A 19,142-nucleotide genomic window follows, 5' to 3' on the forward strand; every position below is an offset into this window, starting at 1 on the left:
TCTCACCCCATGAGTTTTTTTTTCCTTTTTTTTTCATATTTTCTCCACCTGTTCTGTGTAGGAGGGGGAGTAAGAGAGCGGTGTGGTGGAGCTGAGCTAGCCATCGGTGTGAAACCAGCATGGTCACCAGTGCTGAGTGCAGGGGACAATGGATCACCTCTCTCAGCTGGTGGCAACGCTTCTGAATGTGGCACCAGCATGCCATTGGCACCTTTGCTGCAAGGGCACATTGTGGGGTCATGGTCAATTTGCTCCCCAGGACCCCCAGGTTCCTTGCCTGCAAAACTGCTTTCCAGCTGGTTAAGCACCTCGGCCTGTACAAAAATGTTATTTTTCAAGAATTTAGAGGAAGGAAAATGACCCTACAGCCCCTTCCGAATCATGATGTGTGATCACTCCACTGAGCACATGGTATTGTTTTTCCTTGTGTCAGGAACAGCAGAGCTGTGAATAGCAATGTTCATGCTTCCATTTCTTCATTACATGAATACAATCAGTTGTATTTACCATTGTGCTCCAGTTTGTTTGCTCTTCTCAGTGACTGCTTTGACAACTTCTGATTCTGTTTCTGGACCCTGGTCTTTTGTCCTTTCTTCCTGTATTCTAGTGCTGTTAACCTTTTCAGAAAGAGAATTCCTTATTCCCTTTGTTTCTAGACCCAAGCTGTTCCTTGCTGCAGGAGGAAGGTTGGAGTCTACCGTCAGGAATCATGAATTATGTCAGCTATGCGGTTTGATTGGTGTTTGTGTCATAGCCAAAATGGACAGATAAGTATAGCCTGGATGAAGTGCAATGAACAGAATATTAGAGCAACAAATGTCCTATTTTCAGCTGGCCTGCGTTTCTTCTCATCACATGAGGAGAAACTTTTGAAGTGAAATATAGTGACTCCAGCTAACAAATTAGCAGGACAGGCTGTTGTTCCCTAAGCATTCTAAAACTGCATTAAGACTTCACACAGACCAAGCAATGAAACCAGTTCAACAGAACTTTTGGTTTTTCTTCAACCCATATTTCTTTCTCTTTTGATAAACTTCATGATTCAAAAGGTTGAAGGAAGTTTTATTGTCAAATTCAGTTAAGGAGCATAGTGGTAGATTGAGGGAAGACATTGCTAAACCAGAGCAAGCTCAACAGAGGTCCCTGGTTAGGCTTAGTAAGGGTATTTAACAAATAACTGGCATTCATTTATTTTTGATATAAGACTCAATCGCATGTATTATGTGCTCTTTGTTGACAAGCAACAGAGAAGCAAGCATGTAATTTCAAGAGGAAACCATCAGAAATATAAACATATATGAGACCAGAATTCTTTCTTGAAGGATTCATCAGAAAGCCTGGTACGAATTTGATGCCTCACCTTGCAATGCATTACAGTCTGCTTAATTAAGCCATTAGCTACAAGCAGCAAATAAATAAAATTGGAATGGTAGGTGCAAAGAAACACATAGGTTCACCAGTCTGGTTCCAAAGGTAATGCTGTGCCTGTACAAATGTCAAATATATAGTTAAGATAATTTGTATTAGTGACGACAGCACAAATTTTACAGGAACTGGAAACTTTGTTCTACATAGGTTATCTTTCTGTAAAGATCAGGTAGTCATAAAAATATTGGATAAGAAATCAGACATAACGTGGACCATGACTGTTAAACTATATTTCATAATCACCTATTGTTTGGACAGACTGGCCTTGGAAGCCTCACCCTTTCACAGGTGTAGAAGTATAAATTCTGATGCTCTGTGTTATTGGCACCTCTTGGCAAGATGGGTACCAACAAGATCTTGCTTTTCCTCTTAAGTACAGCTCTTCTGGATGCCACCGCAGGTAAACCACTTAAAATTTTTAAAACCAGTATTTAAAAAAAAAAAAGTAGAAAAAAGGGGATGTCTTACGCTTCTGCAGTGGTTCCATACATGTAACTCATGTGCTAATATTATCAACTTTGTGCAAAGATTGGATGTAAAATGGGCTACAATTTGATAGCATCATGTTGTCTTATTAAAAATATGATCCATCTAAGATTGTGATTAATTATTATTTATATTTAAGTAAATTTATTACAATGAAACCAATATCGTTCCAACTTTTATAGTAGTGTCCTGTAGCATAGATTAAACCAAATTTAGAAAAAAATAAACTACCTTGAAAGTACTAATAAAAGATTTCGCATAAATCTGTGTTCTTCAATATGAAATCAAGAAGAAATGTCATTGGCTATAATGTATACTTGCTTTAAAATAATTCAAGGTTAACCTTCTAGATGCTTATGGATTCACCCAATACTTATTTAACTTTATATAACTTAATCGAAGCACAATAGTAAGACACAGTTGCTATCATGCATGGCATCATGTAGTACCAGGGACATGAATTTTCCTCCCAGTTATGCCACTGAGATGGTCGTGCACACAGATGGAAAACCTGGAGACTGTAAAAACCCAGCCTTGCACATTTGCACAACCAAATCATAACAGTGATAGTGTTCAGGTAGGTTGTGCTTTCTCAGAAACCAACATTTAGTATTACCAAGGACTTTCTAAATACTATTGATATTTCACAAGGGTGATATCTTGGACTTGCCATTCTCAGCAGACACCTCCTGAGCAGTATTACGCCTGTTAGCATCATGGTTTGAATTAACAAGGGGACTTCAGGCACATGTGCTTCTAATACAGAGGCACAAAAAAAAATAAAAAGTGTTATACTCCTTCTAGGGAAACCTGTCTGTTTGCTGAAACCTATCTGTTGTTCTCTGCAGCTATAAATAAAAAAACGTCCTTTGCATCCTTCCAGTATTTAAAACATATTGGTGGGAAAAATATACAGCAGACCCTTTTCCTAAAACACATTTTCAGCAACTCTCCCTCACACCTCTCCTGTCTGTCTTGTCAGAAGATGCATGTGTGCTGTTGTAATAGTCATTGCGTGGATTGAGTATGTCTCAGAAAGTTTGCCCAACTGTTTTGTTTTCCTATTGTAAACCTATTGTCTCAACTGAAATTTATAGCCCTAGAAAAAGTAATCTGCATAGTTTTTATTGATTTATTTTAAATTGCTTACAAATTGTATTTCTGTCAGTTTCTACATTAGATTGGAAAACTAAATCCCTATCCAAGGCATTAGATTGCACAACCAAATACACAATTATCTATCTGAGAAGTAGATAAAAATGAAAAAGGAGGAATTCTGGAGAAATTCTCTCTTTTGGAAAGAATTCCATGTCCAAATACAAGATCATGTCTCACAGTCTGGAAACTATGAAAGCACATCGATGAATAAGCCAGTACTGGGAACAAGCTTCGTAATGCTCATTCCTCCCAAAGTCCCTCACTTAATTATTGCTTTTCCTTAATCCACAGGAACAACTACCTCAAGAAGCTCTCTGAACATAAGTGCATTTCCAGGTACGTCTGCCATGGCTCCTTTCTGTGCACTCTTCTCGGGCTGCACTGGTTAGCAGCTCAAGCAGCTTGGCCACACGCATCAGGCTAGTGCATGGTGCTGCCCCTAGGGCTGTCGTGTGCCTTGCCTGCAGGCATGGAGAGTGCAGAGATCCTGGAGAGATTGCACTGCATCGTTATGGATGAGGGCTATTCATGGAAAATATTCCTCACTTGAGGTTGTTTCTCCCCAGTGTGGACAAATGTAGCCGATCTTTAAACATGGCACTTCCAACAAGAAATTCAGCTTGGTTTATGAGAAAGAGTGATGGTTCATTTGCCTTTTCTATTTTGCTCTGTCCCCACACTGAATGCTCATGCTGAGACCTCTACACTCTGCATAGCCAGTGTGACTGGACAGCAGCAATATCTGAGCAAATATCGGGGAGCAAACCCAGACAGTCTCCTTCCTCCCATAGTCCCTCACTTGCTTCTTTCTCTTCCTCCCTTAGCAGACAAAACAGCCACACTGACCCCAGATCCCACAGCTCCAGGTACGTCTGCATCTCCCGTGGCTCCTTTCTGTGCATTCTTCTCGGGCAGCACTGGTTAGCAGCCCAAAAAACTTGGCTGTCTGATGCTGCCCAGTGTCAGGTTTGGATGGGCAGGAGGTGGTGCTGGGTTGTGCATGCACCAGGGCAGGACATGGTGCTGCCCCTGGGGCTGTTGTGGTCCTCCTTGCCTGCAGGCATGGAGAGCGCAGAGCTCAGGGATGCATCGTGCCCTGTCCCAATTGCTCCTTCATCCAGAAGTGCTTCACTTGCTTCTCTCTCTTCCTCCCTCAACAGGTCGGACAGACGGAATCACACCTGTCTTCCAAGCAACTGTTCCTCCAGGTACGTCTGCATTTTCGCAGTGTTTTCTGTGCACTCCCTTTGGGTTTCATCAGTTGCTGAGTGCCAGGGTGGGCTTTGACTCTTCCATAGAGTCCCAGAACCATAGCTGGGAGCTGGGGACAGTGTGCCAGCAGCTTTTGTCAGCAGCTTTTCCAACATTTTCCTTCTACCCTGCTTTCCCAGGTGTCTCGCTGAGCTTGGTGAATGGCAGGAACCGGTGTGAGGGGCGCATTGAGCTCTACCAGTATGGGAACCGGGGCACGGTGTGTGACGACGACTGGGACCTCAATGATGCCCAAGTTGTGTGCAGGCAGCTGGGATGCGGCTACGCTGTTTCTGCAGTGGGAAGTACCTATTTTGGACAAGGCAGTGGCAGCATTTACCTGGACGATGTGCAGTGCACGGGGAGTGAGTCCTCCCTGTTTCAGTGCAGGAGCTCTGGCTGGGGCGTCCACAACTGTGGGCACAGTGAAGACGCAGGTGTTATCTGCTCAGGTAGTGTTGGTTTTCCTCCATCAATTATAGTGTGGTTTCATAAATTGCCCGTAATTTTCCTGTTGTGGAGAAGGTTCAGAGCTACATTTCCCATTTCTATTTTGCTCTGTTCCCATGCTGGATGCCCGTGTTGACATCCCCACGCTCTGCATCGCCACTTGAACCGGGCAGCAGCGACATCCCTAGTTCCGGGAGCAAACCTGGTCACGCTCCTTCCTCCAAGTCCCTCACTTGCTTCTTTCTCTTCTTTCCACTGCAGCTGCAATAAGCATGACAAGACCATATCCCACCACAACTCCAGGTACGTCTGCATCTCCTGTGGCTCCTTTCTGTGCATTCTTCTCGGGCGGCACTGGTTAGCAGCCTGATCAGCTTGGCTGTCTGACTCTGCTCAGTGTCAGGTTTGGATGGGCAGGAGGTGGTGCTGGGTTGTGCATGCACCAGGGCAGGACATGGTGCTGCCCCTGGGGCTGTTGTGGTCCTCCTTGCCTGCAGGCATGGAGAGCGCAGAGCTCAGGGATGCACTGTGCCCTGTCCCGATTGCTCCTTCATCCAGAAGTGCCTCACTTGCTTCTCTCTCTTCCTCCCTCAACAGGTCGGACAGACGGAATAACAGATGGCTTCCAAGGAACTGTTCCTCCAGGTACGTCTGCATTTTCGCAGTGTTTTGTGTGCACTCCCTTTGGGTTTCATCAGTTGCTGAGTGCCAGGGTGGGTTTTAACTCTTCCACGGAGTCCCAGTCCCATAGAATATGCAGAGCTGGGAGCGAATAACAAAGCCCATCGAGTCCATCTCCAGCACGTGTGTAGGAGCATTGTGGAAATGCTTCTTCGGCACTCAAAGGCCTGGGGCCATGACCACTTGCCAGGGAGCCTGTAGCAGTGCCTGGCCTGCCTCTCAGCGAAGACCCTGTTCCTAATGTCCAAGCTGAGCCTTCCCTGAGGCAGGATTCAGGCCTTTCCTCCTGTACTGTCACTGGATGGAAGAGATCGGTGCCTCCCTCACCATTCCCCATCGAGGGGAAGGCATACGCAGCAGCGAGCTCACCCCTCAGGCTCCTCTTTTCTAATCTGAACCAAACAAGTGGCCTCGGCCTCTCCTGGAAATTTCAAGCTCTCTATCCCTTTCCCGATCGCGGTGGTTCTCCTTTAGTATGTGTGCAATCTATTTATATCCTTCTTCTGTCATGGAGCTGCACAGAACTGAGCACAGGACTCGAGGTGCAGCTGCAGCTGTGCTGAGTAGGCTGGGGCAAGCACTCCTTCCAACTGGCTAGCTCAGTGGTGCTTTGTGCACCCCACATGAGGGCTGGGCCTGTGGGCAAACAGGGCCTGTTGCTGTCTTCCATGGAGCTCGTGTCCACCAAAGTCTCCCAATCCCTTTCAAAGAAGCACCAGAGTCACAGAATTGAAGGATGGGAGAGCAGAAAGAGGGAAAGTCAGAGCATAATACCATGGAGGGTGGTGATCCCAGTGGCCTGAAAGTGGTGCAGTGATGAAATGCAATGGTGAGGGCAGGTGCCCGTGTGCCAGCAGCTTTTGTCAGCAGCTTTTCCAACATTTTCCTTCTACCCTGCTTTCCCAGGTGTCTCCCTGAGCTTGGTGAATGGCAGGAACCGGTGTGAGGGGCGCATTGAGCTCTACCAGTATGGGAACCGGGGCACGGTGTGTGATGACGGCTGGGACCTCAGTGATGCCCAAGTTGTGTGCAGGCAGCTGGGATGCGGCTACGCTGTTTCTGCATTTGGAAGTGCCTATTTTGGACAAGGCAGTGGCAACATTTACCTGGACGATGTGCAGTGCACAGGGAGTGAGTCCTCCCTGTTTGAGTGCAGGAGCTCTGGCTGGGGCGTCCACAACTGTGGGCACAGTGAAGACGCAGGTGTTGTCTGCTCAGGTACTGTTGGTTTTCCTCCATCAATTATAGTGTGGTTTCATAAATTGCCCGTAATTTTCCTGTTGTGGAGAAGGTTCAGAGCCACATTTCCCATTTCTATTTTGCTCTGTTCCCATGCTGGATGCCCGTGTTGACATCCCCACGCTCTGCATCGCCACTTGAACCGGGCAGCAGCAACATCCCTAGTTCCGGGAGCAAACCTGGTCACGCTCCTTCCTCCAAGTCCCTCACTTGCTTCTTTCTCTTCTTTCCACTGCAGCTGCAATAAGCATGACGAGACCATATCCCACCACAACTCCAGGTACGTCTGCATCTCCCGTGGCTCCTTTCTGTGCATTCTTCTCGGGCGGCACTGGTTAGCAGCCCAAAAAACTTGGCTGTCTGACGCTGTCCAGTGTCAGGTTTGGATGGGCAGGAGGTGGTGCTGGGTTCTGCATGCACCAGGGCAGGACATGGTGCTGCCCCTGGGGCTGTTGTGGTCCTCCTTGTTTGCAGGCATGGAGAGCGCAGAGCTCAGGGATGCACCGTGCCCTGTCCCGATTGCTCCTTCATCCAGAAGTGCCTCACTTGCTTCTCTCTCTTCCTCCCTCAACAGGTCGGACAGACGGAATCACAGATGGCTTCCAAGGAACTGTTCCTCCAGGTACGTCTGCATTTTCGCAGTGTTTTGTGTGCACTCCCTTTGGGTTTCATCAGTTGCTGAGTGCCAGGGTGGGTTTTAAGTCTTCCACGGAGTCCCAGTCCCATAGAATATGCAGAGCTGGGAGCGAATAACAAAGCCCATCGAGTCCATCTCCAGTACGTGTGTAGGAGCATTGTGGAAATGCTTCTTCGGCACTCAAAGGCCTGGGGCCCTGACCACTTGCCAGGGAGCCTGTAGCAGTGCCTGGCCTGCCTCTCAGCGAAGACCCTGTTCCTAACGTCCAAGCTGAGCCTTCCCTGAGGCAGGTTTCAGGCCTTTCCTCCTGTCCTGTCACTGGATGGAAGAGGGAATGGTCTCTCCCTCACCATTCCCCATCGAGGGGAAGGCATACGCAGCAGTGGGCTCACCCCTCAGGATGCTCTTCTCTAAGCTGAACAAATGAAGTGTTCAAGGCAAGGCTGGATGGGGCTTTGGGGTCTGGTGAAAGGTGTCCCTGGCCATGGCGTGGGAGTTGTAACAAGATGCTCTTTGAGATCCCTTCCAACCCAATCCATTTTGTGATTCTCCCATTCTACAAAAAGCACAGCCCTAATAGCTTGAGGGTGGTGATCCCAGTGGCCTGAAAGTGCTGTAGTGATGAAATGCAACGGTGAGGGCGGGTGCCTGTGTGCCAGCAGCTTTTGTCAGCAGTTTTCCTTGTTCCCTGCTTTCCCAGGTGTCTCACTGAGCTTGGTGAATGGCAGGAACCAGTGCGAGGGGCGCATTGAGATCTACCAGTATGGGAACCGGGGCACGGTGTGTGACGACGACTGGGACCTCAGTGATGCCCAAGTTGTGTGCAGGCAGCTGGGATGCGGCTACGCTGTTTCTGCAGTGGGAAGTGCCTATTTTGGACAAGGCAGTGGCAGCATTTACCTGGACGACGTGCAGTGCACAGGGAGTGAGTCCTCCCTGTTTCAGTGCAGGAGCTCTGGCTGGGGCGTCCACAACTGTCAGCACTATGAAGACGCAGGTGTTATCTGCTCAGGTACCGTTGTTTTTTGTCCATAAATCACATTGTGTTTTCATAAATTGCCCCTATGTGCCTGACGTGGAGAAGGCTCGGAAGTCACTTGTTCTAAGTCCCTCACTTGCACCTCTCTCTTCCTTCCTCTGCAGCTGCAATAACCACGACAAGCCCAACTCCCACCACAACTCCAGGTACGTCTGCATCTCCTGTGGCTCCTTTCTGTGCATTCTTCTCAGGCGGCACTGGTTAGCAGCCCAAGCAGCTTGGCTGTCTGACGCTGCCCAGTTGCAGGTGTGACGGTGTAGGAGGGCGGTGCTGGGAGTTACATGAACCAGGGCAGGGCATGGTGATGCCCCTTGGGCTGTTGTGGCCTCTCGATGGAATGACTGCAATCTTTTTATATCCTTCTTTCCTGGAGCCCCGAACTGTGCACAGGACTCGATGTGCAGCTGCAGCTGTGCTGAGTAGAGTGGGGCAAGCACTCCTTCCATCCGGCTAGCTCAGTGGTGCTTTGTGCACCCCACATGAGGGCTGGGCCTGTGGGCAACCAGGGCCCATTGTTGGCTCGCGTTGAGCTTGCATTCATCAAAGCCGCCGAATCTCTTTCAAAGTAGCAACAGAGTCACATAATAGAAGGATCGAAGAGCCAAACAAGGGGAAAGTCAGAGCCTAATAGGGTGAAGGGTGGTGATCCCAGTGGCCCTAAATCCTGTCATGTAATCGAATGGCCTGAGGTGGAAGGGACCACAAAGATCATCTGGTTCCATGCCCCTGCCATGGGCAGGGATGCCCGCCACCAAATGGGGGTGCTCAGGGTGTCATCTAATCTGGTGTTTTACACCTCCAGGGAAGGTACATCCACAACCTATCTGGGCAGCCTGTTCCAGTGCCTTACCATGCTCTCAGTAAAAGAATTTCCTTCTGACCTCTAATAGCAAACTCCCCTCTTTTAGCTTAAAACCATTCCCTCTTGTTCTATCATTATCTACCCAGGTAAGGAGTCCTTCTCCAGAAAGTGGTGTGGTGATGAAGTGCAACAGTGAGGGCAGGTGCCCGTGTGCCAGCAGCTTTTCCCACCTTTTCCTTGTTCCCTGCTTTCCCAGGTGGCTCGCTGAGCTTGGTGAACGGCAGGAACCGGTGTGAGGGGCGCATTGAGATCTACCAGTATGGGAACCGGGGCACGGTGTGTGACGACGGCTGGGACCTCAATGATGCCCAAGTTGTGTGCAGGCAGCTGGGATGCGGCTACGCTGTTTCTGCATTTGGAAGTGCCTATTTTGGACAAGGCAGTGGCAGCATTTACCTGGACGATGTGCAGTGCACAGGGAATGAGTCCTCCCTGTTTGAGTGCAGGAGCTCTGGCTGGGGCGTCCACAACTGTGCGCACAGTGAAGACGCAGGCGTTCTCTGCTCAGGTACCATTGGTTTTCCTCCATCAATCACGTCATGCTTTCATAGATTGCCCCCACATTGCCTGATGTGGAGAAGGTTCAGAACTCACTTGTTCTAAGTCCCTCACTTGCTTCTTTCTCTTCCTTCCTCTGCAGCTGCAATAAGCACGACGACGACCCCAACTCCAGGTACGTCTGCATCTCCCCTGGCTCCTTTCTTCAGGCACAGAGAACTCAGAGCTCAGGGCTGCAGCATGCCCTGTCCAGATTGCACCTGCATCATGAGTGGTGTTCCTCTGGGTTTCGTGCTGGGGCCCATTCTCTCTCCTATCTTAATTGATGATGTGTATGGGAGAATGAAGTGCCCCCTGAGTAGGTTTTAAGCCAACGCCAAGTTGTGAGGAAGTGTCAATCTTGTGGAGGTAGAAAGGCCCTGCAGAGGGAGCTGGTCAGGTTGGATCTCTGGGCAGAGCCCCAGGGGATGAGGTTCAACATGGCCAAGTGTCAGATCCTGCATATTGGTCACAGCAACCCCGTGCATGGCTACAGTCTTTGGGCAGAGGGGCTGGAAAGCTGTGCAGTGAAAAAGGAGCTGGGGGAGCTGGTCAGTGCTCGCCTGACCACGAGCCGGCAGTGTGCCCAGGTGGGCAAGGCCAGCGGCACCCTGCTCGTGTCAGGGATGGTGCAGCCAGCAGGGCCGGGGAGGTGCTCGCCCCCTGTGCTCTGAGCTGGCTTCAGCTTTGGGCCCCTCACTACAAGGACATCGAGGCCCTGGAGAGCGTCCAGAGGAGGGCCATGAAGCCGGGGAAGGGCCTGGGACAGCAGGCCAGTGGGGAAAGGCTGAGGGCCCTGGGGGTGTTCAGTCTGGAGAGAACAGGCTCAGAGGAGACCGCATTGCTCTCTACAGCTCCCTGAAAGGAAGGTGTGGGGAGCTGGGGTCGGCCTCTTCTCACAGGTATCTAGTGATAGGAGCAGAGGGAATGGGCTCAGGTTCCATGAGGGGAGATTCAAGTTGGCAATGAGGAGCCGTTTCTCCTCAGGAAGAGCAGGCAGGCATTGGGACGGGTTGCCCAGGGAGGTGGTGGCGTCCCCGTCCCTGGGGATGTTCAAGGAGAGGTTGGACGTGGTGCTTGGGGACATAGTTTAGTGGGTGATAGTGGTAGTAGGGGGTGGTTGGACCAGAGGATCTTGGAGGGCTTTTCCAAGCTTACTGATTCTCCGATTCGAATAGAGTGGAGGGTGTTGATCCCGGTGGCTTGAAAGTGGTGTGGTGATGAAGTGCAACGGTGAGGGCAGGTGCCCGTGTGCCAGCAGCTTTTCCCACATTTTCCTTGTTCCCTGCTTTCCCAGGTGTCTCCCTGAGCTTGGTGAATGGCAGTAACCGGTGTGAGGGGCGCATTGAGATCTACCAGTATGGGAACCGGGGCACGGTGTGTGACGACGACTGGGACCTCAGTGATGCCCAAGTTGTGTGCAGGCAGCTGGGATGCGGCTATGCTGTTTCTGCAGTGGGAAGTGCCTATTTTGGACAAGGCAGTGGCAGCATTTACCTGGACAATGTGCAGTGCACAGGGAGTGAGTCCTCCCTGTTTCAGTGCAGGAGCTCTGGCTGGGGCGTCCACAACTGTCAGCACTATGAAGACGCAGGTGTTATCTGCTCAGGTACCGTTGGTTTTTGTCCATAAATCACATTGTGTTTTCATAAATTGCCCCTATGTGCCTGACGTGGAGAAGGCTCAGAACTCACTTGTTCTAAGTCCCTCACTTGCATCTCTCTCTTCCTTCCTCTGCAGATGCAGTAACCACGACGAGCCCAACTCCAGGTACGTCTGCATCTCCTGTGGCTCCTTTCTGTGCATTCTCAGGCAGCACTGGTTAGCAGCCCGAGCAGCGTGGCTTTCGATGCTGCCCAGTGCCAGGTGTGGAGGGTCAGGAGGGCGGTGCTGGGAGCCACACGCACCAGGGCAGGGCATGGTGATGCCCCTGGGGCTGTTGTGGCCCCCGTTGGAATGACTGCAATCTTTTTATATCCTTCTTTCCTGGAGCCCTGAACTGCACACAGAAGTCGAGGTGCAGCCACAGCTGTGCTGAGTAGGCTGGGGCAAGCACTCCTTCCAACTGGCTAGCTCAGTGGTGCTTTGTGCACCCCACATGAGGGCTGGGCCTGTGAGCAACCAGGGCCCGTTGTTGGCTCGCGTTGAGCTTGCATCCGCCAAACCCCCTCAGTCCCTTTCAGAGAAGCACCAGAGTCCCAGAATAGAAGGATGGGAGAGCGGAGGCAGGCGAAAGCACAGCCTAATAGCGTGGAGGTTGGCAATAGCGGTGGCCTGAAAGTGGTGTGGGGCTGAAATGCATCGGTGAGGGCAGGTGCCCGTGTGCCAGCAGCTTTTGTCAGTAGTTTTCCTTGTTCCCTGCTTTCCCAGGTGTCTCCCTGAGCTTGGTGAATGGCAGTAACCGTTGTGAGGGGCGCATTGAGATCTACCAGTATGGGAACCGTGGCACGGTGTGTGATGACGGCTGGGACCTCAGTGATGCCCAAGTTGTGTGCAGGCAGCTGGGATGTGGCTACGCTGTTTCTGCAGTGGGAAGTGCCTATTTTGGACAAGGCAGTGGCAGCATTTACCTGGACGATGTGCAGTGCACAGGGAATGAGTCCTCCCTTTTTCAGTGCAGGAGCTCTGGCTGGGGCGTCCACAACTGTGGGCACTATGAAGACGCAGGTGTTATCTGCTCAGGTACCATTGGTTTTCGTCCATAAATCACATTGTTTTTTCATAAATTGCCTCTACTTTGCCTGACATTGATATGGTTTGGAGCTACCTTTTTGCATTTCTGGTTTACTCTGTTCTTATGCTGGATGCCTGTGCTGAGAACCCCATGCTCTGCATTACCAGCATGACTTTGCAGCAGCCAATTCATCATTGCTGGTAGAAAACCTAGTCACGCTCCTTCCTCCCATAGTCCCTCACTTGCTTCTTTCTCTTTCTTCCTCAGGAGATACAAATTCCACGGCGAGCCCATATCCCACCACAACTCCAGGTACATCTGCATTTCCTGTGGCTCCTTTCTGTGCATTCTTCTTAGGCAGCACTGGTTAGCAGCCCAAGCAGCTTAGCGATCTGACGCTGCCCAGTGTCCGGCTTGGATGGGCAGGAGGCACTTCTGGGAGCTGCACGCACCGGGGCAGGGCATGGTGCTGCCCCTGGGGCTGTTATGTGCCTTGCTGGCAAGCATGGAGAGTGGAAATCTTCACAAGAAATTTTACTTTGTTCCTCAAGATGTATGTCTTCAGGGATAATATTCCTCCCTTGTGATTTTGGACTACACTTTTTAATAGCCCAGTTTGGTGGTTGGATAAATACCTCAAACTCTGTTCTTATTCCAGTTTTAATTACTTTATGTGTGTTTGCATTTTTCACTATTTTCCTCTGCATATATTTTGGTTTGTGTTAGTTACTAATGCATAGACTAGAATTGTAGGAATTGCACGCTTTAATTTATTTTATATAATTAATTATTTTTTGTTCTTGAATCCCACACACTGCTCTTCTATGACTCAGTTTCTTTTGGGGATAGATTTCAGCCTCTGTTGATTTTGTTTCTGATCTTTTCTTTACCTTATATTATTTGGGCCAGTGTCTCTTTCTGTCTCTTGTACACAAATGTCTTAAGTCCACCAACTTCAAAGTATCACAGAAGAGTCGGAATACTTTGATTAAATCACCCTTGTAGTCTCAGTTACAAGAGCATATCCATCCATTTTCTCTAGAGACTTTACCAGCTGTTGCTATGGCTTGGGTACATAAAATGTATATTTATTTGTTCATAGGCAAATCTGTGTGAATCACATCTGTATCACTTTTGTTTGTTGGTTGGTTTGTTTTTCAGCTAGAAAATATCTTTGTGGTGGATTATTGTCAAGATCCTCCGGAACAATTCAGAGTCCTCTTTATCCTTCAAATTATCCAGATAATGCAAATTGTTTGTGGGAGATACAAGTGATGAATAATTTCCGCATTGCGCTCACGTTTAGAACCATTCAGTAAGTAAATTTCTTGTTGCTTGGGCAATAAATAGGGCCCAAATCTCAACTGAAAGCACAGTTCCCAAGCGTATTTCCAAAACTTATAAAGGAATTTTAAATATTATTTGGAAACGGTGTGAACGCAGTATCTTATTTTATTGTTTGTTCAGCACTTACAAACTGATGTTTACTGAATGTGTTTACCCTATATTCATGTTGCTTCCTCAGGTTGCAAGGTGGATGCCAGAACGATTATATTGAGATCTATGATGGGCCACCCAATACTTCTCCTCTGCTTCAAAGAATTTGTTCTGGTTATAATGTTGCCTACACATCATCCTCAAACCTAATGACCATCAGATTTCACAGTGACTCTAGATATTCAAATAGAGGGTTTTATGCTGAATATCATTCCTTTCCAGCAGATCAGAATACCAGTAAGTTTCCTTCACTTAATAATGTTTTCTTTGCTAAAAGGCTTTTATACCCTGATTTTATTTGCCAGATAATTATTTGTTAACATTGTTGAGCCACTCCCACAAAGATGATATTCCTTCTTTAATTTCATAAATAGTTAATGACTGATCACTTTAATAAAACAATTACTTTTTACTTTAAAAAACCTTCAATTATGTAATTAGTTGTCCTTAGATGTTTTCTATGATGGTCAGTTTAAACCTAGCTTTCTTCTTATCACCTCATTACTTGCAGTTTTTTTTTGTTTTTTTTTTTTTTTTTAACCTTGTGGACAAATTTTCATAGAATCATAGAAATATTGGTTAGAAAGACTATCTGGAATTTTTCTACTCCAACTTTTCCAAGCAGAGCTATTACCTACACCATATCAACACCATTTATCTATCGATGAAGGCAAAATTGAAGCCTCAGAAACCTCAGGCTTCTGAGGTTTGTCAGAGACTATTCATATCTAAGTGTAAGGTGTAAAAATAAGTGTTCTGGTTTATAAATTCTCTCCCCTAAATAGTAGTAGCTTTTGCATTTGGTGAAGTTTTAACTTGCAAGCATTATCAATTACCAGAATTCACTAATAATTCATATTTTCTTCACTAGCCCTTGTGTGCTTGCCAACATACATGCACGCAGTTATACAGAAAAGCTATCTCCAGTCACAAGGCTACTCAGAATGGAGCATCAGCTTGTCTGATTCTTCTTGTAGACCAACAATTACATCGACTGAGGTTATATTCAACATTCCATACAACAGATGTGGTACACGTAGACAGGTGGGTGTCAATGTATTCTTGAGAGGTCTCCGGGTCTGGGCATAGAAATTTGATAGACATTTGGAAAACTGTCAAGAATCACAAGGGGCATTGTGGTCCAATGGTATTCAAAATACAGAAAATAATCATGCATTTTGGGAGGCTAGGGTCTGTTAAACATTCCTACTTGTCCTTCCCAAGTATTAGGTAGTCTCTGTATCTATTTCAGAGTGATGTTCCAGAGAAGAAAATGTAGGATAGAGTTGAGTGAACAATCCCATCCAGGATACTTTGGGTTTTTGTGTATGACATATGAGGGAAAACATCTTTACTGTGAAGGTGACAGGGCACTGAAAGAGGTTGCCCAGAGAGGTTGTGGAGTGATCCTGTCCAATGTTCTTTAGGTGACTCTGCTTGAGCAGGTGGGTTGGACTAGATGATCTCCAGACGTCCATTCCAACCTCAACCATTCTGTGATTATGTGATTCTGTGGCATGTTCTTTCTGAATAATACGAGACCTGTCACATACATAAGTTTATACTACGCAGTGTGAACATGACTACATGTATTAATTTTGCTCTTATCTAATGTGTTGAACAGGGCGACAATGAAACGATCACCTATTCCAATGTGATAAGAGCATCTGTTTCTGGTTCCATCATCAAGAGGCAAAAGGACCTTCAGTTGCACATTAACTGCAAAATGCTCCAGAACACCTGGGTGCAAGTAATGTACATTGCTGATGACGTTGTTAATGTCGATGAAACCCAATATGGTAGATACGATGTGAACCTGACATTCTACAATTCCTCATCGTTCCTGTGGCCAGTGCATGACTTTCCTTACTACGTTGACCTGAATCAGGATTTGTACCTTCAAGCTTCTCTTTACAGCTCTGACCCAAACCTGGTGTTGTTCGTGGATACATGTGTGGCATCACCTGATCCTAATAATTTTACAACACTGCACTATGAATTAATCAGAAGTGGGTAAGAACTCTCTTAGGAATTATTTTAAATCTGTGTACACAGTCGTGTCTCTTGTAAGGAATGCAAAACAGACAAAGAGATAGAAGCATAAAAGTGTGACTATTGGAGTCCCGTTTTCTTCTAGGAAGGATAGGCGTATGCTTATTTATTTCCCTCCTGTGCTTGGTAGGATTTGAATCTTTCTGCCTCCTGGGAGGGTGTTGATATTGGTAACCTCAGCAAGGTAGGAGTGTAGTAACCTACCACTAGGCTGGAAGGTTACAGCGTGTATCAGGCTTAAATGTCCCAGTGTCTATTGCCTGCCAAGTGAATGGCTTCCTTTTCACACATAATGTGACTCTGAGAGAGGTTTTCCTCTTGTTGGGATTTCTTTTGATTTTTCTTTTTATTTGTACAAATACATATTCTTTAAGCCTTGTGAGCAGGACACTCTCACAGGAGATGGAGCAAATAGATTCTGGTACTTTTCCAGTTAGTTTTTGTTCATATATTATGGAACTGTGTCAAAGGGAAATGTATTGACTGACATTTAAATCAATAATATCCATCTATAAATACGGATGTTGGGATATCTTGCAGTCTAAAATAAACTGTGAAAACCGTAAGGTTTTTGTTAAGCAAATAGGCACAGTGAAATATTTATGGAGATTAAAAAAGCAATTAATGACAACTTTGAAATATTCTGGGGTAACAACTGTGGGTGAATCATTTCACGGTTGTTAAATTTATCTGGAATGACCAAGATCTAGTTTGGATAATTGCAAAGGCTAGTCACTGATAGGAAGAGAAACTCAGTGACAAGAAAGTTACCATAACAACTTGCTCGGTGAAATGTGGAAATGTTTCACATCTGTCAAGTGTTGGGACAAGTGCTGAGTAAGGTACAGCAGGGACAGGTGTTGAGCACAGTACTCTACAAACACCGAAGGACTAGAGAGCCTATTGCTTGTCTATGATGGTGTGTATCAGAATAAGTTTTGTTCTTCCAGAGTAGAAATAGGCCCTTTCTGCTTCTGCAACAACCTGTAGGTAACGCTGTTAGCAACTACAGAACAGATCCTCACCTGTACCTTAAACACAGAAGGCAGCAGAACTACTAGTTATTTTTCAGCTATTCATGTTTACAAGAACTTTGTTGAGTTATGAAACGTATATATTTTGATAAATCACTGGCACTGCTATATATTTTTGCCTTTTATTTTCTCTTGCTAAAAACATACTTTTGTTAAAAATCCTTTTGAGTTCCCTTATACTCTTGCATATATATATATTAATATATATATATATGTATATAAGGTTTTATATCTGAACCTGAAGCATATTGCACAGAGATAGTGTAATAGTGTTTCTATTTAAGACAACTAATCTGTTACTTTTGTATTTCTCTCTAGGTGTGTCAAAGATTCTACCTATTATTCTTACTATTTACCAGACAGAAGTGTCAGTCGGTTTCACTTTAATGCATTTTCATTTGTTGGACGATACCCATCAGTCTTCCTGCAGTGTGAGCTGATGGTGTGCAGGAGCAATGACTATTCTTCCCGCTGCTATCAAGGCTGTGTTAACAGGTTCAAGAGGAATGCAGGATCTTCGCAGGAAAAAATGAGTGTTATTGTTGGACCTATCCAGCTTCAGGAGGCTCCCGCTGAGAACAGAAATGCTGGTATTGGTAAATAACTTCCACTTGTATTTAACGCAGGACTCTCCATGTTGCTGTGCATATCAGTTCAGAAATCTAGTTCTGAAATATGCCTTTGCTGGTTTATTCACAACTCTTCTATACTTACTGTGGGTCATTTTTTTTTCATAATGGATATAAAATTTTTCATAATGTTTACAGACTATTTCCTTTTTATCTTAGATCAACTATTTATTCTGCATGTGTCAAATGGCAATTGATTAAATTCTGGGAGAGAAATGAGATGTAACCCATCTACCTGCAGGATCTGTATTAGATTTTCAATGCTGTCCCTGCCTGATTTGCACATTTCTTATTTATTAGTGAACAATCTATAGGTCCCCTTGAAAATGTTTCCCAGTGTCCTATAGCTGGTGTTTCTACTGCCAGGAAATAGCATCTTATGGTCTTAAAGTGTAATCATTATAAATTCTTAGTTGCTTTATCATTTCTTGCTGTAATCTTTACTTATTTGGTACGGCCACAGGATCATTTGTTAAACAATGTGGGATAAAGCAATTTGGTTTTGGATCAGATCCACATTGCAGCATTTTATATCAATTTCTCTTTGCTTCACTGACTTTGAGATTAACCAGCTCAGTAAGAAAATGCAAGCCACTCTGTTTGCTCTCTTGTGCACAGATCTGGCCTCTAACACCCAGGAGAGAGGGGAGTCTGAGAGCTCAGCGCCTGCTGCCAGCTCTCCTGTTCCTCTGGCTGTGACCGCCGTGGTGTTGGCAGCTGCTGTCCTCACCGTGGGAGGATTTCTTCTGAAGCGCAAACTGCAGGAACCCACCCCGTACCAGATAATGTGAGAGGTGACCAAACATCTGCTGGTGGAGGGTGCAATTTGAACATTACAGCGCGTCTCAGCTGAGCTCCTACTTTGAGAGTCTGTCTCAGGAGACTGATTTGGGTGGCTTGAGAAAGAAGTGATTTCTTTTGCCGAGCTTATATGCATATAAAGTATATGGTAGTGTCTAACTGATATGAGATACTCTAGAGACTAATCCAAGAAAAATATTTTTTTGGGTAAAAGTATCTCTGTAATCAGCCATAAGCAAAAATATACACTTTGCATGTAAGGAATTGCTCCAGTACAACCTTCCCTGTTTTGAGGGACTTGTTTCTTCATATTTAGGTGTTTCTCTGAGAAAATGTAGACCGTTTCTGAGCCTTTGTATAGAATAAGATCAAACCTGCTATGTAAACGTGTAATTAATAAAAACAAAAGAGAAAAAAAATAGAGCAATATTTTGTGTATTTGCAAATGCGCCGCCTGTGTGTTTTAGCAGGGAGCTCAAACATTTTGAGATTGAAGAACATGATTTCTGACAAAGTGAATTTGCCAAGCAATGATACGTGCTCTCGTTCTTACGCATTTCTAAACCTGTAGTGGTGGGTGGAAGAGAGAGTGTACGTAAGTTACCATAAGGAAGTGTCACCGATCTCCTATCCCTATGTGAAAACACAATAAAAACAGCAATAAAGGAAGAACCTGCTTGGAAGAAC

At 46.2% G+C, this 19,142-nt stretch overlaps 1 protein-coding gene and 1 long non-coding RNA gene across 2 annotated transcripts in view; both read left to right on the top strand.

Annotated features, from left to right (window-relative positions):
• On the top strand, positions 1-3,931 carry LOC137859700 (uncharacterized). Its single transcript, XR_011098482.1, has 3 exons — positions 1-1,828; positions 3,364-3,408; positions 3,897-3,931. It is a non-coding gene; the product is annotated as an uncharacterized lncRNA (long non-coding RNA).
• Positions 3,932-4,141: 210 nt separating this feature from the next.
• DMBT1 (deleted in malignant brain tumors 1) overlaps positions 4,142-19,142 on the top strand; it is an 80,930-nt gene continuing 65,929 nt past the window's right edge. The window contains exons 1-21 of the mRNA XM_068688786.1: positions 4,142-4,280; positions 4,464-4,775; positions 5,035-5,076; positions 5,371-5,418; positions 6,361-6,672; positions 6,932-6,973; positions 7,268-7,315; positions 8,031-8,342; positions 8,474-8,515; positions 9,428-9,739; positions 9,872-9,904; positions 11,066-11,377; positions 11,509-11,538; positions 12,139-12,450; positions 12,710-12,754; positions 13,604-13,757; positions 13,968-14,176; positions 14,811-14,983; positions 15,564-15,952; positions 17,344-17,621; positions 18,273-18,441. Coding sequence (XP_068544887.1) covers positions 4,157-4,280; positions 4,464-4,775; positions 5,035-5,076; positions 5,371-5,418; positions 6,361-6,672; positions 6,932-6,973; positions 7,268-7,315; positions 8,031-8,342; positions 8,474-8,515; positions 9,428-9,739; positions 9,872-9,904; positions 11,066-11,377; positions 11,509-11,538; positions 12,139-12,450; positions 12,710-12,754; positions 13,604-13,757; positions 13,968-14,176; positions 14,811-14,983; positions 15,564-15,952; positions 17,344-17,621; positions 18,273-18,441 — 3,698 coding nt within the window. The 5' untranslated portion in view covers positions 4,142-4,156. The remainder of the gene's footprint in view (positions 4,281-4,463; positions 4,776-5,034; positions 5,077-5,370; positions 5,419-6,360; positions 6,673-6,931; positions 6,974-7,267; positions 7,316-8,030; positions 8,343-8,473; positions 8,516-9,427; positions 9,740-9,871; positions 9,905-11,065; positions 11,378-11,508; positions 11,539-12,138; positions 12,451-12,709; positions 12,755-13,603; positions 13,758-13,967; positions 14,177-14,810; positions 14,984-15,563; positions 15,953-17,343; positions 17,622-18,272; positions 18,442-19,142) is intronic.

The sequence above is a fragment of the Anas acuta genome, chromosome 7 (assembly GCF_963932015.1).
Source record: "Anas acuta chromosome 7, bAnaAcu1.1, whole genome shotgun sequence".
NCBI classification, from domain to species: domain Eukaryota; kingdom Metazoa; phylum Chordata; class Aves; order Anseriformes; family Anatidae; genus Anas; species Anas acuta.